The sequence below is a fragment of the Rana temporaria genome, chromosome 2, assembly GCF_905171775.1.
Source record: "Rana temporaria chromosome 2, aRanTem1.1, whole genome shotgun sequence".
NCBI classification, from domain to species: Eukaryota; Metazoa; Chordata; class Amphibia; order Anura; family Ranidae; genus Rana; species Rana temporaria.
Genome location: NC_053490.1, coordinates 115,489,130 through 115,513,793, shown reverse-complemented (window position 1 = coordinate 115,513,793; position 24,664 = coordinate 115,489,130). Strand labels below are relative to the sequence as shown.

Sequence of the window (24,664 nt, the reverse complement as noted above, 5' to 3'; positions counted from 1 at the left end):
ACACAATCTTTATCATTGCTTCTCACAGAATTGCGATCTGCCTTGTTTACATATGTAGACCGCCATTCTGCCTCTCTCTCGAGAGCAGCTAATCGTTGTGAACCCCCATTGGTAACATTTCTGATTAAGCAATTAAACTTTCTGCTCCAGTAATTCAGCTTTCTGACACCTCTCTACCACCAGCCCCCTCATTGGATAAATAGCATCATCATCATCATCATCTTTGTCCAATACCATTCTTTGTTCACAAATTTTTTCTTGTCTTTTCAGGATTTTATTTAATTTTTTTAATAGTCATCACCCCCGAACTCTTAAAATCACAAGGCGATTTATTGAGCCAAAATCTGTCAACCATAGGCTGGTGAATACGCCAAAGAAAAGAAAATGGAACATTTGTTTTAGTAAATTGTAAATGAGAATTTAATTACAACAATAACACTGACAGTCTCATTGTCCATGCTGTTTGTCATTTTACACTATGGGACAAGCTGACTCAATACACCTGGCATATGCCAATGTGCCACATATACCAGGAAAGTGGTAATTGTAGGAAGTGATCTCTTGAGTTCATTTAAAACTACAACGCACATAAACTTGTCCCTGAAATATCCCGTATATATGGGGGCAGTTCCAGAGGTATGAAGAGCATTGGCATAATACTATGCCCTCTAAGCGTTCAGCAGACATTCCAAGGACTGCGTTGGCTTTATGTAGTTAAGCCAATACTTATTTTATAGCGCAAGAAGGATGTATTAGGCTTATTATCCTTGCCTATTATGAGAGCTTAGATCCTCACAGTGCCAAAAACAAGGAAACACCTAAAAAGCTACAACTAATCAGACGTTATCTGATCCATGTGACTAGACTTATGGAGGACGATTTTGGCAAATTGTGCCATAGGCTACAGCGATATTAAAAGGACCCATTCACACTATTTTGCCAAGTTAACAGATACTTTTTTTTCCCCTCAATATTTTTATTGAGGTTTTATGTCTATAAAGAAATATCACAAAACGATATTTATACATCATCATAAATACAGTGAATGAGCAATTCACGTTGATGAGTAATAATTCAAACAATGATATTTTAGATAAGGATTTAAGGTAACAATACATAGATCAATACGTAAATCAATACAAAATATGCCATTATGGAGGATGATAATATCGAGTGCGAGTCAAGGTGCCATCTCTTCAATAGTCGTGATGCTGAGAGTAGATCATAGATCGAACTCTACTTGGACACCCCTCAGGGATCACACTTTGTCCAAGAGAGAGTCCGGTCCTACCATTGCGAATTGGAGAATGGGCTCACATACTCAAGGTAACGTAAACTTTTCTACATTTGAGTGACATCCATGGTGACCAGTGGTCAAGTGATTTCTGGAGACGTCCCAATGAGGACGCCAACATACATTCATACGTGCAATGTAGGTTAGTTAGGTCAATCACTTCAGCGATTGTAGGCGGGGTAGTGTCTTTCCATTTTCTGGTTATTACAAGCCCGATTGCCAGAAGGAGATTAGTGGTTGAACGTTGCAGGTTAGCTGGAAATTGGTCTATCCCCAAGGATAGAAGCGCCAGTGCTGGGTTCGGTAGTACTTGTGATTGGGATATGTCTGTTAAAATGTTAAACACCTTTGATCAGTATAAACAGAAGTTTAGGACAGCTCCATAGCGTATGGAGGTAATCTCCCCGAGATCCACATAGTCTCCAACAAGCGCCAGAGATTTGGGGGTTGAATCTTGATATTGATGCGGGAGTGTAGTACCACCGCAGGGTTATTTTAACCGATAGTTCCCACAAAGTGGAGCAATTGGATGCTTTCTGAGTAATTTTACATGCCCTATGCCACTGGAGTGGTGTATAGGTCTGTCGTAGGTCTTTTTCCCAGTGTATGTGAGAGGGAGATTTAACAAAGGTTTGTTTTTGTTGGAATAAGTTGTAAAATAATGTGATTCTCTTTTTTTGTGGATTGTGCGCTGTCAGGAATGACCATGCTGGCACATGGATAGTATGCAAGCATGCATGAGAATTATGTAGACAATGTTTGATTTGTAGATATTGGTAGAAGCTTGCAGATACTTCATTCTGAGTGGCACTCCAATGCATGTTTGTAGCAGCACAACACATGACAATGCAACAGTCTAAATGGGCCATCAAAGTTTAATTTACAGGAAAGATAAAAATGCTCAGTTGCAGTGAAGCAACCCTGGCACTGCAAGATGAAATCTACTATTAGTGCACAACAAGTTTTCCCTAACTATACGGGCTCATGTCCCATCATGAGCATGTGTTGCCGTTGCTGAGGCTCTGAAGACGTAGAAAATTGCGTGAGAGGACCCGAGTTCGTCGCTACTGGACTATTCCATTTATTCCAACAACATGTGTGAAATTTGTATATGTTAAAAAAAATATCAGAAATCTTTTCCACTTTAACACGCAAACGTGCAGTTTATCGCAGTTACACAAGCATTTGGCGTTTAAAATGCCAGAAAAACCACAGTCCTGAATGCGATTTTTCTGCTTTAAAAAAAAAAAGGCCTTTAACCACAACTGCCTCTAAACTTCCAAAAACCACTTAATGTACAGAAAAGATAACAGAGGAGAGTTCAGGGGCTGCTGATAAAACGCCCAACTGCTCCTAAACTTCAGTTTAGCAGCTGTAATGTACATGAGGCCTAAGAACTCGCCATAAATATCAGTGCGAGAACGTGCTCACGCTCCAGCATGTCAGGAGCTTTGTAACATCACGTACCCAACCTTGCTACGAACTGACTTTCCCATGTGTAGTTCAGGATTGAATTCCTTTAGATTTCAGGCAGTGTCAATGTGCGAGTAAATGCCACAAGCAAATCTGTCACTGGGCGATCCACTGGAAATCTCTAGAGACATTGCTGCTGCCTGAGATAAAAGGATATGAGTGACATTTATCCAAATTTCCAGGTATATGCTATGACAATAAACACAGATTTCACAAAGGATGCTTATTTAGTAAAATAAAAAAACTGCACGAGGCCTAAGGCTAAGTTCATACTACAGTAAAACCTTGGTTTGAGTGTAACTTGGTTTGAGAGCGTTTTGCAAGACAAGCAAAATGTTTTAATACATTTTGCCTTGATATACAAGCGATGTCTTGATATAAGAGTAGCGTCACGTCACAACTGAGTAAAAAAAAAAAAAAAGAAGAGGAGCCTCTAAGCCCTCATTCACACCTAGGCGACAAAACGCCTGAAGCGCGACGCCCGTGCCGCTGGAGGGGAGAATTTCCATTGATGTCTATGAGATGGTTCACATCTCAGACGCCGTACGCCTGCCGCCTGAAAACAAGTCCCGGACCCTTTTTTTTTAGGCGGCATTGCCGTTCGGCCATAGACATCAATGTAAATTCTTTGTGAAAAAAAAAAAAAGTTAACTAATCGAGGCAAAATACGCCGCGTACGCGGCGTTACAATGTGAATGGAGCCTAAGTGTAGCAATATGGTTACATTTAATGAAGGTACAACATTTAGAAACTTATTGCTAAACTTACAGTTGCCTCTCTTCTCTTTTATACCCTGTAAAAAAAATGCTTTGATATAAGTGCTTTGGATTACAAGCATGTTTCTGGAACGAATTATGCTCGCAATCCAAGGTTTTACTGTATACACACAAAAATTCTAAAATGTTTTTGTTTTTTTACAATCTCTATAAAAATGTGGTTGTTAAAAGTAAAAACTGGGTGGGATTTGATCGTTTTTCCCACACTGAATAAACTCCAGTCATGGAGTGGGAACAAACGCACAAATTGTCTTTTATGTGCCCCATTCACACCATAACATGCTGCAGCCGCCGATAAGTGTTATCCGATAGCGGAGAGAGAATAAATGTTTTTTCTTTATTTGCTTAAAGCGGTTGTATATACTGTTTTTTTTTTTTTTTTACACCTGTAATGGAAAAGCCATAATAAGCAAGTATGCACTGCATAATACTTACCTTAAAACAAGGTGAAGAGAACTTACCTGGTCCACGCCGATGTCATCTTGCTCCAGCGTGTCTTTCGGGTATAGCCGCTCCAGCGCTGTGATTGGCTGGAGCGGCGATGACGTCACTCCCGCGCATGCGCGCGGGACACTTCAAACCGGCAAGGGCTGGCGGCTGCCGGCCCTTTAACCGAGGATCCCCACTGCGCATCTCCAGCGGCGCATTGCGGGGGGAATATCTCCTAAACCGTACAGGTTTAGGAGATATTCTTTATACCTACAGGTAAGCCTTATTATAGGCTTATCTGTAGGTAAAAAAGTGGGGTATACAACCACTTTAACTATTTTGCTGTAACAAATATCCACCATTTTAGTGACTATTGATAAGCAATCTGATGTACTAAACATACATTTTTTGCCTAAATATATATACAGTACATGCACACTTGCTGTTGGCAGTAATATATCATGATTTCCAGTATACCTTAATTCCAAGACTCTTCGAAGATCTATATGGAATATTCAGGCAAAACTGAACATTTTGCTACATCAATCCAATACATGGCCACACTGTTTCACTATTGCATTCAAAACATTATGATGCTAAACTCCATGTATAAGGCCGCGTACACACGATCGGTCAAAAACGATGAAAACGGACTGAAGGTCAGTTTCATCGGTCCAAACCGATCGTGTGTGGGCCCCATCGGTCAGTTAACCTTCGGTCAAAAAAAAGAGAACTTGCTTTAAAATTGAACCGATGGACGCCTGACCGATGGGTCAAAACCGATCGTTAGTATGCAAAGGCATCGGTCAAAAGGCCACGCATGCTCAGAATCAAGTCGACGCATGCTTGGAAGCATTGAACCTCATTTTTTTCAGCACGTCGTGTGTTTTACGTCACCGTGTTCTGACACGATAGTTTTTTTAACCGATGGTGTGTAGGCACATCAGACCATCAGTCGGCTTCGTCGGTTAACCGTTCGGACCGTTCTCGTCGGATGGACTGATCGTGTGTACGCGGCCTCAGGCTGCTTGTAAAAGGTCAAAAGGAATGGAAGACAAGAGTCTAGCAGCCCATCGTCACCAAGGTTACTGCATTGATGAACCTGCTGTGTCATATTAACCCTAGTCTGGAAACAGTAAGCATTGACGTGCTGTACAAGGATTGCCTCTCTATGGAGAAAAAAAAACTATTCCTAACCAGCCACAGGGTTTTCCAAAATGCTGAGTCTGCAACTTCCAGCCCTCACACAGGCTTGCTTTCTCTGACAAATTGGCTGCCAGATTATCACAAGTGATGCTGGAATAAGTCATATACGGTAATTTCCAAAATCTTGAAGCCGTACAGTAGACCAGATAGTGGGCCATGCGTGAAGGGAAATGGAACACGAACTGCAGGGCTCATTTTATGGGCCAATAAATATTAAATCCACTTTACCATCCCTGTTTAGAGGTCACCACGCCTTGCAAGCATTTCTCCAATGTCAGTCTTATGAGACAGAATCAAGTGGTGTCTGCCGACGCTCAGCATCCCATGCGGATGAAAGGCAGGTCGGTCAAATATATCAACTTCAAACAGCAACTTAACCTCAGAGAACATATGTGCACATATTATAAAATACTCATAAAGTCATGGACCAAGAACCAGTCCCAGATGAGCCAGACCCCACTGTGTGCATGTATTAGCACTTACGCAAGCCAACAAAGCATCACATTCCATACTAGACAGTCATCGGAAGGCTGGTTCAGAACTTGTCAGTCTCAAGGGGTTGTCTTAATGACATCATAGGATTCCACCAGATACTGTATGCTCATCATAAATGACATGCAACATTCAGCCTGGAAGTGGTCTCTAGAGACTAAACAAAATACTCATCACCCCCCCCCCCCTCCCTCCCTCCAGCTTCTCCGAGGAAAATGCCCATCATTCACTACTTGGCCTGAGGAATAATGGGAATTATAATTCCACCACAACTGAGAGGTTTAGGTTGTACATTAAAAGGGCAAAATCCTATATGGAAATGCACAATGTTATATTCACCACCTACCTTCACAACAGTAAGGATAGATAGATAGATAGATAGATAGATAGATAGATAGATAGATAGATAGATAGATAGATAGATAGATAGATAGATAGATAGATAGATACACACACACACACACACACACGTAAACATTCCTTTTGGATCAGAATTTAAAGCAATTGTAAAGGTTCTTTTTTTTATTTTTTTAAATAACATAACGTCATACTTACTTTCTCTGTGTAAGGGTTTTGCACAGAGCAGCCCCGATCCTCCTTTTCTGGGGTGCCCTGGTGAATCTCCTGGCTCCTCCTGCTCATCAGATGCCCCCACGATGAGCCACTTTCCTTGGGGGCACCCGTGCTGGCATTCTCACGAGTCCCGCTGCTGTGTCCTTTGACACAGACGTCAAGACTCGGCCCCACCCAGGCTCCCATGTCACTGGATTTGATTGACAAGAGCCATCGATCTATCCAATGAGGACACGAGACAGTGGTTGGAGCCGCTGGGATTGTGGACATCGCTGGAACAATCGAGCTCAGGTAACAAAACAAAAAATGGGAATGCATTAAGGTGAAAAATCAGGAGACTTTACAATCCCATTAAGCTTATTTTGCCGATTCAGATCAGCTCAACTATTACATGCTGTGGAGTGACCACAAACAAGTACTTCATTTGGATGTACCAACTATGCTGTGACCCATAAGCAAAGCCTATGCACACCTTTGTTTGTGTGTGCTACTGAAAGTATTTTCATGCATTGGCAGCTTATTCATTTTCAATGGGTTGTCCTGCACTATTTTGTTAAATGCAGCTCTATGCTTTATGATAAAAAATAAAATAAAAATTGTGTGTAGCAGCCGGTCACCAGAAACCCCTAATAAATACTTACCTGAGCCCCATCTCTATCCAGCAATGTACACAATTCCCTCAGCCATCCGGGACTCTCCTCCTGAATGGCTGGGGCAAAACCGATACGCTATTGGCTCCAGTGGCTGTCAATCAACGTTAGTTAGCCAATCAGGGGAGAGAGGGAGTGTGGTCAGGGCGGGATCCGTGTCAGAATGGATACACGGAGCTCTGACTTGGCTCGGGTGCCCCCATAGCAAGCTGCTGGTCTTTCAGGGCACTCATCAGGAGGGAGGGGCCAGGAGCAGCAAAGAGGGACCCGAGAAGAGGAGGATCCTGGCTTCTTTGTGCAAAACCACTGCAACAGAGGAGGCGAGTATAACATGATTGTTCTTTTTTTTTTTATTTTTTTTTTTAAGTGAGCCTTTACAATTACTTTAATATATTCTCCCATCACAGCTTTGTCATTTTCCATGCGCTGTTGAAGTGTGGCACAGGTGTTTAGATATCCCATAGATGTATCAGTAGGCAGTCGTGACACCTAGAGAAATAATTACAGGTTTACACAAAGGGAGAGTCAGCCTTCAGGATAAAGCAGGGGGACACTGACAACATCAGGGCCTGGTTATATGGGAAAAGAAAATCTTTTTCAGCTAAGCATTGTTTTTTATTGTTTTTTACTGTTTGAAGTATTTTTTTATCTGGACTTTCAACAAGACTAGAAAGAAGCAACTCTGTCTGGATGTTTTCAATTGATAAACGATTTTGGCATTTCTTAGAAACACACTTAAAGGGGTTTTCCAGCCATTTTTTAAGTTTATTAAAAGTCAGCAGCTACAAAAAGTGTAGCTGCTGGCTTTTAATAAACAGACACTTACCTGCTCCACAGCTCCAGCGACGCGCCGGCCAGGGCTCCGCTCCTCGCCCCCCCTCGCCGGCCGGCGTCTTCATTCCTAGTGTGGGCACCAGGCAGTGACAGCTTTCGGCTTCACGGCCAGGCACCCACTGCGTATGCGCGATGGGCGCGGCGCCGTCCGATTGGACAGGCGCTCGCCTACAGGGAGGGGCTGTGAAAAGGCGATTAAGCTAATCGCCTTTCCCGCCCCTCGGCGGAAGGAGGAAGTGGGACAGGAAGTCCCCTTCTCCTGAAGCCCCCACTCCCCCCCCAAAAAAATGACATGCCAAATGTGGCATGTAAGGGGGCGAGGAGTGGGTTAAGCGGAAGTTCCATTTTTAGGTGGAACTCCCGCTTTAAGGCTGGATTCACACCTATGCATTTTTGGTGCTTTTTGCATTTTGCCGATTTGCACTACAGAACGTGCTCCATAGGAAACCATGTTCAATTGACTGTAGTGCAAATCTGCAAAATGCACGAAAAATGCATAGGTGTGAATCAGGCCTAATACATAACACTGATATCATAATTCATAAAAAAAACAAATAATCCAAAAGAGGAAAATATAGAATTTCCATCTGCTGTGCTGTCCAGGGTTTTACGATGAATAACAAAGAACACCTTACAAAGCAGCAAATCTTCCAATAACAAGATTAGGGCAGATGAAAGCCTGTGCAGGTCTCTGCTAATAAACCAGATCCAAGGACCAGTTCCAACATGCCTATGCCTTGGGAGAAATGGAGAATGATCTGTCTGTCAGGTTGGATGACTCCCTTCCTCCCTCTCTGCCTTTCACTTCACATTGCCGGTTGTTTTACCTGACAGGACCGTTGGCCAAAATTATTATTCATGAGACCCGAGTGGTTAGCCGACGCTCGTGGGAGGACTTTCAGTGTTTTGCCAGCAACAGAAAACATACCGACAACACATTCCCCTCTGGTTGATCCATGTACATTTCAAGGATATTATCAAACTTTGTTGCAGATTCCTACCATTTGTTATTCTGAAGAAATAGCCGTTTGTGCGCACATGGAAAATTGAGAGTGATTTTAACAAGATCAGTCAGATGCTGCACCTGCAGGGTTCTAATGAGGAAAGTGGTAGAGTCAGCATCCCTTTAGGTATGATTTCCCTTTAAAAGTATCACACCAAAAATTTAATTTTTGTTGCAAAGGATGCCCAAAATCTTATTGCAAACTTCTGGGAAAATCAGTAAGTCAATCACTCAAGCAGGAATTTATGCTTCGGGGGGGGGGGGGGCATTCTGTGTACAGAACACCTCCATGTAAATATATTGCATTTTACAGAAAATGACAGAGCTGCAGATTGAAAAGGAAGGGTCCAAATATAATACAACTTGTGGTGCAATTGTATATGCTATATTTTTTTATTCAATATTTAAATCCCATGAAAGTGGAGTTATTCTTTAAAGTATAACTAAAAAGGAAAAACTTTTTTTTTTTTTTTACGTTTTGGATGCAGTGGAGAGAGATTAGAATACCTGTCAGTTTTTATTTCCGTCTGTGCCTCAGTTAAGGAGATTCAACCTATTTGTCCCGTTTACCATTATCATTGAATGATAAAGAAAATGCCACATTTTGGGTTGTCCCCAGAAAAGAAAGAGGGGAAAACACTAGTTCTGGGGGTCTCCATGTTATTCCCTTAATTTGCAGGGATTTCCTCACTTGCTGTTTGGCTATGGTAAATCTCTGCAAAAGGACACGGATTAATTGCTCATTTATAGCTTGGTAAAAAAAGAAGAGGAAATATACTTATCCGACTCTACACTCCTCCCCACAGCTATACTAATGCCTGCATCGTCTGCACCCTCACGCTATTAACCACTTAAGGAACGCCCGCTATCGTTATACGGTTGGTAATTTGATGCTAAATACCTAGCTAGCTGCCATAACCCCGGTATTTTTTTCAAACGGCCAGCGGTCCTCTTTCAGATAAAAGTGGTCTCAGCGACAGATTTGCCGCGGGATCACTTTTATAGGTGGCGGGAGAAGGGCCTCCCCTTATTCCCGTTACGCTCTGGTCGTCTCGGCCGATTACCGGAGCCATCAGTAGCAGCAGAGACGATCAGGATGGCTCACCTCACTGCCTGGATGCCGAGCGAGGGAAAGATGGCCCCCACCCGACTCAGTAGCATTGAAGGGCAGAAGCGACGTCAAACGTCACTTCCACCCAATGCTATTAAAGGGGACCAATACATTTAGATTGCTGATCCTATCAGGGGACTGTGCATTTAAATCTATATTTTCCACTATATAGGTATTTTATTGTTGATTTTCATTTAAGATTGGACCGATATATATTTTTTGCACTTAACCATTTATTTCATTTTAGCACTTTTTTGGACTTTATTTCAATGTGCTGTCCATTTATAACATTATAAATTCACATTTCATTGCTGGTCATTTACTTTTGGTATATTACTTATCTGTCAGTTGCCACCCCACCACAGTCCAGGAGATGCACCTTTTTTATATATTGTATATGTCCGGCTCTCTGGGGCATTCATTGTACCCAAAGCCCAGCTGTCATCACACAGAAGAAATGGCCGGAGCTGTGAGAGTGTGTGTGTGTAATAGCTTGGAGAAATCCAATCATCACATGTGTGGAATCAAAAGATCAGATTCTGCCTGTGCGCTTTGCTGATCAACGGATAATGCCTCAGACAATCTGCTCATGCGCAGTGTTAAGGTCACGCCAGCTGGTCGGGAGATCAGGTGGAGTGACGGCACGACAGCACATGCGCAGATTGTCAGAGGGCGGGACCGAGACATACACTCTTTGTCTATGGACGCAGAGTGTATGAGACGAGAGCGTGCCCACAAGGTAACCCCCTGAGGAGAGAGCTTCCAGATGGGGTTAGCTATTGCAGGGAGGAGCCAAGAGAGCCGCTGTGGGACCCCAGAAGAGGACGATCGGGGCCACTCTGTGCAAAACGAACTGCACAGTGGAGGTAAGTATGACATGTTTGTTTTAATGATATATATATATATATATATCATGTCTTCTGAGTGAGAGCTAATCACAACAGACACATGATGGAGAAGCAGCACTACATCCTGGCATTAAAGCCCACATACAGGGCCACCAGGAGACAAGAGTGAAGGGGTTAAGCACAGTGGATCATAAACAAAAATAAAATGCTAGATGTTGGATGGAGAGGTTTAGGCAAAGTGTACTGTATATGCTACTGCTGTCGTGTCATACTGTTTCTTTTCTATGTATGTTTTATGAGCAATAAAAACTTCTTTGATTTAAAAAACAAAAATAAAATGCTGTTTTCCCCATTTTCCATCCACTAATGCCCCATGCACACGAGACGCTGCTAAACTCGAGTTCAGAGGCATTTGGGCATTTTTTTCAACTGCCCCTGAACACATTTAATGTTATCCTATGTGTCCATGCACACAATCACGTTTTTTGGCGTTTTAAAGCAGTTGGGTTTATGTCCGTTTTTTCAGACGCAAAATTTTGGGTTCAGAAGCGTTTTTTTTGCGTTTTAAACTTTGGGAGGGTCTACAATGTCTTTGAAATAAGCGCTGACAGCCGCAAACGCGGTAAAATGCCGCTAATCGCGGCAAAAACGGGCGTTTTAAACGCTGTTTTTTGCCTTTGAAAACGTGAGTTTAGAGGTGTTTGTAATTGCTTCTTGTGTGCATGGGGCCTAACTGTTTTTATGCATGCACTCCAACAACAGCTGCATGGCAATTCTCAGGAAAGGTTTGCTGATGGTGACAACGGTGGACCATGCCTGTGCAATTTATGTTGAAATGGCCATTTGTAGTCATGATAGTTTCTCATACCGTGCATGCATTCGCACCCTAAAAAAAAAAAAAAAAAGTGTGAATTCAGCCTTTAGAGTTCTTCCCTACACTAGTACATCAACACCAGCCAATATAATAGCAATCTTTCACTTGGGTATTATATCCTAATAGCCCTTTTAAAAAGTGGCTATAAAATGGGTAGTAAACAGCCTAAATGTAAAAACAAGTAATTGGAAAAAAGTAATTATAATTTTTTTTTTCCCTGTCCATCAACACAACTCATTTGTGGCGAGGAATGGCAGTGTGCGCCCCAGGTGTGATTATTTAAGAGGTATGGAAACATTTCATCATGCAATGCTAATAGCAGGCAAACAACAGGAGCGCATGGGAAAACACCCAGAGATTAGAGTCCTGATTCACACACACAGGAAAGTCCATGTCTCCTAACCCGGAATTACACAAACACCATATGCTAACATAGGACCTGTCCCGACACCCAACAGTGTTAATAAAACACCACTGATAGCATTTGCTTTCAATCCTCCTGATCTTCCTAGACACATCACACGTCACATCAGCATTCCAGCCATCCGGCTTATTACAATATAATGCACACCCAAGGGACCGGCCTGATAATATGCCTCTGTAAATCATGCTGTCAGCACACACAATGAGCTCACACTTCTCATTTGTTACAGCCAATGCAACACATCTAGAAAAACTGCAACTGAACGAATGAAAGCATACTGCATATAGAACTTCAATAAGCAACGTTTGTAGGCAACTAGCCACACAATCTGGCCTTATGCTGGTAGATTTTTGAACAAACCTTCGTATGAAAAATCTTGTCAGTACATTCGATAATGTCTCCAGACTTGAGAAATGTCATTAGAAAGCACCTCAAAATTTCCTGTTTTCCTAAAGTGTTACTAACCCCGGACCCTGCATTCGCTATATCTGGTCTCCCACAGAACATGGAAATGCAATTCCATTAGTAATTATAAACTGATAAAAACCTTTTCTCATCAGCAGTATATAGCAGTCTTGTTGCTTCTATCAGTGTCTGGTTAAAGCTTGCAGGAGGAGTTTTCCCAAGATTGTCCAATGAGAAAGCAGGACCCCTGACCCTCTTTTTGGACAGTGATTGGCCCTGTGCTGATCACATGCACTGTCCCAAGTAAAAAAACTCTCTAGCAATACACATCAAACTGAGCATGTGCAGCTTGTCCCCAGGCTCTGTAAATATCAGGTCATTTTTTGGAGAAGGTGGAAGAAAAAGATGATCAGAGAAGCATCTTTCATGCTGCTTTCTTGCAGCTCCTAGTCCCTGGGGTTCTTTTCTCCAGGGGACTCCGCTAAGCGCCTCGTTACCCTTCTAGGTAAGACCGTGCTATATCAAGATACCTCTCAACTCAACTCAAGACAGGATCGAACAGCCTTTTTACCTAATGCAGGGGATTAACCCTTTAGGTTCCACAGTGAGTACAAGCATGCTTTACTGCATATAAAGACCGTTTTTACTGTTGTGGGTTTAGTAACACGTTAATATTCAATTTTGGAATGAACAGAATTTCCCAAATAAAAACCACATTCACTGTTCAACAAAATTTTACACGTGGTCCTTAAATTTTCTCATCACTATGGTCAAACACGAGCGCTAATTTGACCCCACTAACCATTACAAAAATCAAACGATTGTTGTAATAGAACATTTTCAACCAAAATTCTACTAGGTGTGGCCAGCTTTAACAATTTAATAGATAACCACAGTCCAATCCTTGAGGAAAGAAATAGCCCAGGTAGGCCTCAGTTACCCAGGTCCCTTATGCCATTTAAAAAAGAATGAAAAGACAAAAACTCTGATGCAGGCAACGACCATTCCTTGCCATGGAGAGGCAAGAATCTTACAGTGTCTAGGGTCTTTGTGCTGTTGGATACAGTGAAACCTTGAATTGCGAGTAACGCGATTAATGAGCATTTTGCAATATGAGCACTTTTTTTTCTGACTCGGTTTGCCAGTGTTGTCTCGCAAAACGAGCAGGATTAAAGCCACAGCGGTGTGCAGCACCGCACCTGGCCTGAGGTGCGGGGGCGCTAGAGCCGATCACAGCAGTTCGGAAACACCCCATTACCGAGCCCTTCCGAGGTCCTCCGAGTCCAGCCGAGGCTCTCCAGCACCCCCCCACCGCCGGCCACATGCGACACTGCATGCCACAGAAGTCAATGCGGAAAAAATGTTGGTTTCCATTGACCTCCATGGGGAAACACGTTTTGATATGCGAGTGCTTTGGATTACGAGCATTCTCCTGGAACGGATTATGCTTGCAATCCAAGGTTCCACTGTATTTGCAAAAAATTGCCAAGCATTGAATGGCCTCATTCACACAGGCGTAATCGACCCATTCTTTTAAGTGATGAGCCATCTTCAGCTGCCCAGAATACATAGGTGTTTCTATTCAAATCGATGACAAGTGCCTAGCTGCACAGACCTGAATGATCTCCGGGCCGGTTCACGCCACAAAAACGCACTCTAGATCTGTTCCGGATGTGTTTCTGCATGTGTGTTTTTTTTAACACTATTATTAAACATTTCCAGATGATTTGTTTCTTATTTTTTGTTTCTTTTTTTTTTTACCATACTGAGGTCCAGTTAGTTTTTGATGCATTTCAGTGCATTTTTGATGTGCTTTACTGCATTCGAGTACAGTTCTGAGCAAGAAAAATGCAGCATGTTCTACTTTTTTTCTCTTGAACTGGAACGCACTGGAACTGCAAGCACTGGTGTGAAAACCATGTAACCTACTTTCTTTGCATTTTGAATGCAGAAAAAAAAAAAAGCACTGGAACAGATGTGGTGTGAGCAAGCCCTCCATGAACATCTTGGGGTGCATACCCTGGTGTGTACGATGTCTTACATTGTTACACGCCAGGCACTGTTTACCTTTCGCTTTCATTTAATTCATTCCTATGAACCACAGCTGTACAAAGACATCAGCTGTGCTCTGGTGCAGTGCAGAAAAATGCGACATGTCTGCATTTTTACACAACACACTACAACTCACCTCAAGGCAGAATTGTAGCAAGAATCGGGCACATAGAAAACAATTGGTTTCTGTTTGCCCTTGAAAGGACATGCGTTGATCAGGTGCAGAAAAACGCAGCTCACCGCACAGGCTTTTTTTAACCATTTAAAATTACTTACTGGTTCACTTGAAAAAAAAAAAACAAATACATACACACTATATATATATATATATATATATATATATATATATATATATATATATATACATATACATACACACACACACACACACATATACACACACACACACAAACACTATAATATATATATATATATATCCTGCTTTTTCTAATACAGCTCTTGCTGCTGTTCTATTTCTTTGGCTTTTTTCTGCACTGCATCTCGAATTGATAAAGTGTTATACATTTAACACAGGAAATGCATTTAGAATGCGATGTGGGAAAACTCAGAGCCAACACTGGGACTTCTTTATATTTGCTTGATCATGGAGCAGACTTGTCATTCACTGTAAAAGTGACATCCCTAAAATAAAAGGTGATCATTAGAACAGCTGAATTTTGGAGAAGAATTGCTCCACATACAACAAAGTAACGTACTTGTCACAATACATAAATGCTCCTTTTCATCCTCTCCTGGAAATATGCTTTGCCATCATAAAGCGGAGTTCCTGACGAAAAATAAATAAAAACATTTTATAGTCAGCAGCTACAAAAAGTGTAGCTGCTGACTTTTAATAATCGGACACTCACCTGTCCCACAGTCCAGTGGTGCGTGTGTACGAAGCCCCAGCCTCTCTCCCGCTCCGGCATTCTAACTGTGGGCAGCCGGGCACGCACAGCACATGCGCGAGCCGCACTGTGAATGGCCGGGCAATCTTCTGGAACCTGCGATGTGTCCTAGAAGATTGCAGGGAGGGGGAGAGGTGAACTTCTTTCCAGCGCAGCAGTGCCCCGGCAGGAAGTGGGAGCTGGATGCCTATAAAAAGAGGGCAGCCGCTCCCCCCCTCAAAAAAATTACATGACAAATGTGGCATGTCAGGGGGTCACCTGCACTTAAAGCAGAAGTTACATTTTTGGGTGGAACTCCGCTTTAAATGTAGACATCTGTGGCCAGCTTCTTCGGAATTTTCTGTGATGGTCCAGCAATAACATTGGCACCAGATTTGGTGCATGTGCTATAAGAGATCTGGTGCGGTTTGTTATTGTTTACACATTGTCATGGCAACTCGACACTTAGGCCTCATGCCCACTGGACGTTAAAACAGCAGTAGCTTTGCAGTGAGTTTTTTCAACACTGTTGCAATAGCATTTTCTAGCGTTAGCGTTTTTTTGCCGTTTGATGTTAGGGCAATTTTACAGCTGGAAAAACTCTCAGAACCCACTAGCTTTGGGGGATTTTTTAAAGCAAAAAAACTGCCTATATGTGCATGTACTCATAGGATAACATGCTGGAGAGCTTATCGACTGTAGAAAAAAAATGTCTGAAGCCAAAAACAGCTGCTGTAAAAACACAAAAGAACAGCAGGGGGGGGGGTCGCTGAACTAACATCAGATTGTTAGTACAGAGGCTCCAACCAGAGCTGTAAGCTGTTTAATTCAACTAGTAGTATGTACAAGGTTTTACACTACGCAAATGGCAATATATAAACACATGTAATCTCCAGGAAAAAAAGCCCTTTCAACCCAGAGGTCTCGGTTTACACATTGGATATTTCTGGAAAACACTGGTGACGAAGCCTTCCCAGAAGGCAGCTGAAAGGCACTGGCTACCTCACCAGTGTCCAAAAAATAACAAAACAGGAAGAAAATTTAAAGTGGAGTTCCACCTGTTTTTTTTCACTAAAAGCCTTAAAATAATTTTTTTTTTTTTTTAAATCACCTGAAAGGGCGGTTGCTATGCGGAAGTGGCTCTTCTGCCTCTTCTTCCACCGCGGTGGATCTTCTGGCTCGCCCTACGTTGCTGTGTCTTCTTGTGAATGAGCCGCGCTGCCTTCTGGGAACTGTGTGTATCCCAGGAGTCAACCGCCCATTCAAAGCGCCGTGCGAGTCGCGCATGCGCAGTAGGAAACGGGCAATGAAGGCTTCACTACCTGTTTCCCTTAGTAAGGATGGGATCGCCAGTGATCGCTGTCGGGGGACCGACAAATTCGGGGGCAACTAGGACAGGTAAGTGTCCCTGTTAAAAGTCAGCAGCTACACTGTTAGTAGCTGCAGAATTAAAATAAAAAAATTGCGGGTGGAATCCCACTTTAAATGAAAAAAAGTTTCATTAAAATATGTTTTTATTTGGATTTGAATGGAATGTTTTTTATAGTGTATGCAGGTCCAACAAAGTACCCAACATTACATTTTACACTTTGCCCTTAAACATAGGCTTGTGGCACAGCACAATTGTATTTTTCTTGGTATATGCATGCTAGAAAGGAAGTAGATGAAAATATCTGTATGACCGTGTTTAACAACATGTCTATACTATTTTTATAAAAAAAATTTCCAGCACATGAGCCTCCTCCTTGGTTTCAGCCAACAATACTAATAAGACCGGTCGGTCTATTAACTTACATAGATGAGATTCCACAAGATAACACAGCTTAGAATGTGGCCCGGAGGGTATCGAAGTACAACTTCTGCTACAATTTTGTAACAAGACTGCTCAGGCCCAATACTGAGACCAATTTCCTATAGACCAACAGTTCACAAAACAATAGCAGCATAAGGTTCAAAGTCAAATAGAGACTAAAAAAAACTCAAGCAAACAGCTAAATAAAGAGTTAGAATACATATATGGAACTGTTCCAACTGCTATAGAATTTGTAATTCTGCTCAGACTTTGTCTGATAAGCTTGCCAAATAGTGGTGAATCTGACAAAAATTTGGCGAGCCATGGGGCTCGCCTTGTTGGCACCCTTAGCGCATCAAAATAAGAGGATTGTGCCAGGTGGAAAATGATCAGCCGAACAGTGGCTGCATCCTCTTATGCTCCGTACACACGATCGGAAGTTCCGACAGCAAAAGTCAGATGTGAGCTTTTGAATGGAAACTCCGACCGTGTGTATGCTCCATTCGACTTTTGCTGTCGGAATTTCCATCAAAAGATTGAGAGCTGGTTCTCAAATTTTCAGACGGAAAAAATTCCTATCGGAAAATGCGATCGTCTGTAACAATGCGACGCATGCTGGGAGGCATTGAACTTCATTTTCTCGGCTCATCGTAGTGTTGTAAATCACTGCGTTCTTGACGGTCGAAAGTTCAAAGAACTTTTGTGTGACCGTGTGTATGTAAGCCAAGCTTGAGTGGAATTACGTCGGAAAAACCATTCAAGGTTTTTCCGATCACGTTTACGCAGCATTAGACCGAGACCTATTTCGGTTCCTTGTGGGCTGAACAAATTTTGAGCAGTCTATGCCTAGTTTACATCCCAGCTACTCATGGGAAGACAGGGCACACCTTTTTTTTTTTTTTACTGGTACCAAATTTTTCATTTTCCGTATCAATTAAACACACAGCTCACATTTCAACGTTAGGCAGTGCAGCGTATTGTGTTTCCCTACAAAACAAGAAAAATATTTATAATACAAAAAAAAGGGATGTTGCGCTGAATTGTGCGGCGCACTGCCCCCTAGCCAACCGGCAACGTACAGGGGCCAGAGTGTTGAATCTCTCCAGCTGCTCTGCGAACGTGTGAATTCTCCCTTAAGGAGAAATTTATCCTCTTGTATGCAATCAAACCGTACAGTAAGTTTAAGGGGGCAACTAAACACACATTGCTGAGCTGACTTACTGGCAAAAATCTATATTTTTGCTAATCCAAAACTGGTTAAGGCTGCTTTCACACATGGGCATTTTGAATTGTGGGCAAAATTGCCACAATTCTGCCTACGATTTCAAAATGTTCAGGTTTTAATGATGAATCGAAACCTTTCAAATACCATTCATTTAAATGCCACCTAAAAACGCAGTGTGGTTCTGCTGCGATGGTCCTGAGATAAATCGCGACAAACAACATCACGTAAAGCTTGTCACCCAAAAAAAGTTAGAGGGTTCTTCTGGGCAACATGCTTGATGCGATGCGTTAATTGCACAACGCACATTTCAGATGCCATTCATTTGAATGGCATCTAAAATCGTGTGGCGGTTCTGCCGCGATTGTAGCATTGCAATCGTGGCAGAACCGTCATGGGTTTTTAGGTGCTATTCAAATGAATGTCATCTGAAATGTGCAATGTGCGATTTTGTCATTCACGCCCGGACGTTTTGAAATCGCAGGCAGAATCGCAGCAATTCTGCTCGCGATTCAGAATGCCCATTTGTGAATGAAGCTTTAGGAGGCACTCACGGGTATTGCAGAGGAGGAATTGTAGAAAGAAATGTTTGGACAGCCGCACTCTGGAAAAACCTTCTCGGTTGCGTTTTATTGGTAAAAGTATTCAAACACCACACATCACAGCAAAGACAGGGGCATACAGCTGACGTTTCGCACTCATAGCTCCGAGTAAGCACTGATTGTAGTGGGAAACGTCAGCTGTATGCCCGTCTTTGCTGTGATGTGTGGTGTTTGAATACTTTTACCAATAAAAGGCAACCGAGATGTTTTTTCCAGAGTACGGCTGTCCAAACATTTCTTTCTACAATTGCTTTGTGCATTGCCGGCACCTGGGTTTCTCTGAGAGGATACGGATTCATCCACATACCTAATTGGAGCGGTGACTATCATCTCTCTATTGCAGAGGAGGAAGATAAGAAACAGCAGAGATTTTCTTGTCAATGTTTCAATGAAGCTCAGTCCTTCTTTATCAAGACACTTGCGTCTGCTGTTTTTGATCTCCCCCCCTCTGCGAGACCAGCGAGGTGCATCTAAACCAGTTCTGGTTTTATATGGATTTCTTTGTGGGTGCGCACCTGGGTATTTAGGGACCATGTATCTGTAGTTAGTTTTGTAATCCAGGCATTTGCTTTATTCCATTGAAAAGCTACACAGTTGGTCTGTCATTGGACAGAGAAGGAATAGCAAATCACTGATGAGCTCATCTCTGTCCTCTCTCCTCCAGTCAGCATAGTCCATTTGTACTGTGCAATGCAGTAAAACCAGATTGGCTTACAGTGCTGCCAACTTCTCACTCAGCCCTAAAACTGCTGGCAGGTCATTGCTACAGGCTAGTACAAATGCATATTAAAGTGATATTAAATTATTACATAAAGTGCTCTGTAAAGAATGTGTGGCAGTATTAATTGGAGGCAAGTACCTAGATTTATATTCAACAGGATATCCACTGCTGTTCTCATATACAGTACATCTCACCAACCTTCCTCTCTCATCTGCACTCATGCTAAACACCAGATGCCCCAACCCTCACCAACCTCAATCAATGGGCCCCCATTTGCCATGGCATATCAGCCTGCAAGGAAAGGGGTATCCATGTGTACCTATAGAAAAAGAGTACAGCAAAGTCTGTAGAGTACATAAGTGAAGACGACAGTACTTGGAAGAGGTTGTAGCTGAGGGTATGAAAACCATAGAGGAGGAGGAGGTGCAGGGAGTTAGAAGTTATGCCATTAGAAGTTATTTTAACTTCACAAAACTGAAGCCCATAGGACCCATTCACAGTTATGCCTAGCAGTGTCATGCTGGCATTGCATACAACAGCAAAAACAAAAACTAGAAGAAAGCTGTGTCTGGGGCTATAACTGAATCCTATTTAATGATACTGGCTGCCGCTCAGGGCCAACATTTTATTATCAATCTGTAGCCAACGATGCCACCTCTGCCAATCACACACTATTGAGGTTTACACCTCGGCTCTGAGTGAGTCATGCATGTGGTTGTGATACATTTGCAGAGTTACCTCGCCCTTCAATCGTTCACATTAAGCCAAGATCGTTCTGTGCATGTGCCGCCACTGCATTCATGAATCGTTCACGTCCAATGTGTAAACATCAACAGTGTGTAATCAGCAGCAGCGGCACTACTGGTTACATGTTGCTCGCGGGCAGCAATGGTGGCCCAGAGGGTCCGTTTATGCTGCATGTAAACATAAGCACGATCTTACATATGTACACAGGATACAGATGCGTTTCTACACAGGTTTTTGCTGCCAGCAATCAATACTGGGGTGTAAATGCAGTCTTCTAGAATATAAGTTTTTTGTCCCAGTACATATAGGCCTAAAACAAAAAACTAAGACAACCGCCACTCCTCCCTCCCGTGTCACGATAGATCTCGATTATGAACGATACCATGAGAATGGAGGAGATGCTTCGATACATACAAGGTAATGGGGTCCATTTGGCTCCACTTCTCCGCCTCTGATACTGTCACCAACATGCTGTCAACCCCGGCACGATCACCCCAACATACAAACCTGAAAGTGTGATGGGCAGGGCATGTACCTACGGGTGTCCCCCCCTCGCTGTCCTTTGGTAACTCCTTTCTACGAAAGTCTCCACAGCAGCTCTTAAGCTCTCCTTTGACTATCTTTCTTTCATTCCTCTTCCTTTCCCCCCCCCCTTTCTTTTCAACTCATGCCCATGTTTGGGTCGCTCCCGACTTCTTTCTTCCCTTTTTATTTTTAATTTCTCAAATTTTTTGTATACGATTTTATTATGAACAACGGGGCTCTCCTAGCCGGAATCGCTTTTTACTCCAAGTGACAGACGTCAATGTTAATTATATACTGTATGCTGATAGGAGTTAAGCTATGGGCGATAGCCATTGGGAGAACACGTGTTTTGCTTGCGATTGTCACTAGTTTGTAACTGGACTAAGGATGAGCTACCGGTGTGTTCGCACAGTTAACGTGCAGAGCCCGCCAGGAAGTCGGCACCGTGCTGCGCTAATCACAGGCTCCGCTGCACAGATCGGGAAATGTCTCCCTGCCTGCGATTTGTACAGCGTGGTGCCGACTTCCTGGCGGGCTTTGCACGTGGACTGCGAACGCGCCGGAGCTCATCCTTACTCTGGACATTGTTCCTTGTATTGTCTGTTAAACTACCAATAAATATATTTTCAACCCCAAAACAAAAAAAACGAATCCCAACAGATAACCTATGAACATAAACCCTAACAAAGCATGACCCCGGTAGTATTTGCACCATAGTGTACGAGGTGTGTCTAAAAGGTTAGGTAAATGGTCCAATATATCAATGGCAACATGGGTATCCAAAGACGCATAGATAAGTGTCACCTAGCGTGGCGTACACATGACCATCGGGGTAAGCCCACTGCGGGCAGTAGAACATAGTCAGTGCGAGAGGTAGGGTCGCAGTGCAATGGAGCAACAAGAGAACATCAAGTTCTGCTACGAATTGGGAAAAATGGCAGACGGAAGCCCCAAGCAGAAAATGTGTACTAACAACTGGTTCAAACAATTTTGTGTCAGGAAGGAAACGACTGAGGATGAGCCACGTTTAGGTCGGCCTTCGACAAGCAGAAACCCAGACACGATTGAGTGGCAAATGCTGGCACAAGATTGGTGACTGACTCGGATGGCAGAGAAATAGGGCATTAGAAAGGACTCGGGGCACACCATCGTCCGCAAAAAATTGGGTAAGCAGAAGATCTGTTCCTGGTTTGTGCTGCACAAGCTGACAGACAAACAGAAAGCAAAATGGATGGAAACCTCTGGAGACTTCATTACCATGTGTGACCGCGATCCGTGCGCGTCAATTCTTGGCTCAGTGCGGCGTACCTGTTCTTGATCATCCAGCGTACTCCCCTGATCTGGTGCCTGAGGAAATTCTTTTTGTTTCCCTGCCTGAAGAGCCTCATGAAAGGCGCACATTTTGCGGATGTGGTGGCAATCCAAGAACGTGCGCCATCGGTTCTACGATCGATTCCTAAAGAGGCCTTTGCTGACAGTTTCCAGAAGCTTTATGAGCTTTGCCAAAAGTGTGTTGTGAAGGATGCTGATTATTTTGAAGGCCAATAAAGGTAATTTCTATCTTCTGTTTTCTGATACCATTCACTGAACTTTTAAGACACACCTCGTATTCCTCGGTCACAGGTCAGCCCTCAGAACCCATGGTCTACCAGCCTGACCTGCACTAGGTGTATACAGCAGGTGGAAGCTGAATGGTTGCCAAGGATGACAAATACTTTTCTTCTGAACGAAGGCGGCGCACCGTCCATTGCTCCAGGTACTACAACCAGCAAATTTTATATGTCTACATGACTTCATTGTATTATTTTCATACTGGCTCCATGACGCTAGACACTCCTCCAATGATTTACCTGATCACACCAAGGCCTCTTACACACGGGATGCCTAAAAATTGCATTTTAGGCATTTTTCTTTACCGATCTGAATGCAGCCCATCGTTTTTATTGGGTCTACTCTATACACACAGGAATATAAACTTGCACTGTGTATTGGCAGACAGTATTTTACCTGTGTATGACACATCCCAAGGAAAGCCAGTGTTATTTTGACAAATGTCTCCACAAAAACATGCATTTACTATAAAGCCCATCCTCGCGTTTTTATGCTGGAAGGTATTGTCTGGAATCTGCCATTCATGTATGCTCATGGTATACCAGGAACCCAAAGTCCTGAATCCGGCCTACTGCAATTTATGAATTCTGGATAACTTCTCACTACTCAAGTCACTTACCCCATGACCGGAAAATCAAAGGACGGTAAACTGACAGACCATAAAACTGCAAAGAATATTATGACACCCACAGATCTGGTTACAATCAGAAGCAATCTACCGTGCGTCACCCAACCGCTGAAGAACTACAGGTGCCAGCGTGCCCTGTGAAGGCACCATGCGGCCTCCTATGTGGAAGTACACTGGTTGCTCAACCTGATCTGGCTACGGTACCGGTGCACAGATCTGGTCACAGCTTTAAAAAGGAACAATCTACTGTGTCTCTCCCATCCACTGAAGAACTACAGGTGCAAGTGTGCCCTGTGAAGGCACCCTGCGGCCTCCTATGTGGAAGGACACTGGTTGCTCAACCTGATCTGGTTACGGTACCGGTGCACAGATCTGGTTACAGCTTTAAAAAGAAACAATCTACTATGTCTCTCCCATCCACTGAAGAACTACAGGTGCCAGCGTGCCCTGTGAAGGCACCATGCAGCCTCCCCTGTGGAAGGATCCCACCAGTCGCTCAACCTGATCTGGTTACGGCTTTAATCAGAAACAATCTACTGTGCGTCTCCCATCCGCTGAAGAACTACAGGTGCCAGCGTGCCCTGTGAAGGCACCATGCAGTCTCCTATGTGTAAGGATCCCATCGGGCGCTCTACATGAGACATGCCTGCAATCTGCAGAGCCACATTCTCATGGACCCTCTTTGTTCCCCGGCAGATGGAAGAAGGCTCAGCCACCCTCTATTAATTAGCACTTATTGATAAGATGCCAGCACATTCCTCCACCCAGGAAGAGGCAGCAGACAATGGCAGACATCACAGGGGGCTCATCATACATGTTATCACTCAGCATGGACAATGGTGCCAATCATAGATGGGCTGGGAATGACAGCTGATCACCTAGGGTGACATATTAGGACAGGGTGGCAATGTCATTGCTGGGGGCTCTCCTGATCCATGGGGGTCCCCTGTGATAGGTCTGGATGTGATAAGCAGTAGCACCTCATCCTCCCCCCTCTCCTCTCCTCCAGTGTCAGGGCAGGCAGGCACACATACACCACACTCACCTTCTGACAGCTCGAGCTCCAGCTCGGCCAGCTGTTCTCTCACCTCCTTCGGGAGGGCTGACAGCTCGAAGCCTCCTCTCTCCGCCATATAGCCGGCCGGGTAGCCTCGTATGAAGCCTAGAGGTTTGAATTACCGGGAGCTCAGTGCATAACCCTCACTACGGCCGCCATGCCAGGCCCAGCCTCGCGTCACATGACCACACAGCCGCACATAGACATCCTACGGCTGACAGCGTGCACACTGACACCGCACGGGCTGTGCCGGTACTGCAGGACAAGAGCTCACTGAGGAACTTCACAGCTCACATGCGCTGTGGAACTGGGACGTGACTGCCACCTAGTGTACAATCCTGAAACGTCACCTTCCAATAATAACCCCCTTCATGACGAGGGTAAAACAAACTTTAAAGGGGTGTTCCAGGCTTTTTTTATGTTTATTA

At 43.5% G+C, this 24,664-nt stretch overlaps 1 protein-coding gene across 1 annotated transcript in view; it reads right to left on the bottom strand.

The window, feature by feature from the left end:
• Positions 1-24,461, bottom strand: part of DIP2B (disco interacting protein 2 homolog B) — a 323,774-nt gene extending 299,313 nt beyond the window's left edge. Inside the window, exon 1 of the mRNA XM_040340806.1 lies at positions 24,225-24,461. Within this exon, the coding sequence (XP_040196740.1) occupies positions 24,225-24,312 (88 nt within the window). The 5' untranslated portion in view covers positions 24,313-24,461. The remainder of the gene's footprint in view (positions 1-24,224) is intronic.
• Positions 24,462-24,664: the final 203 nt, after the last annotated feature.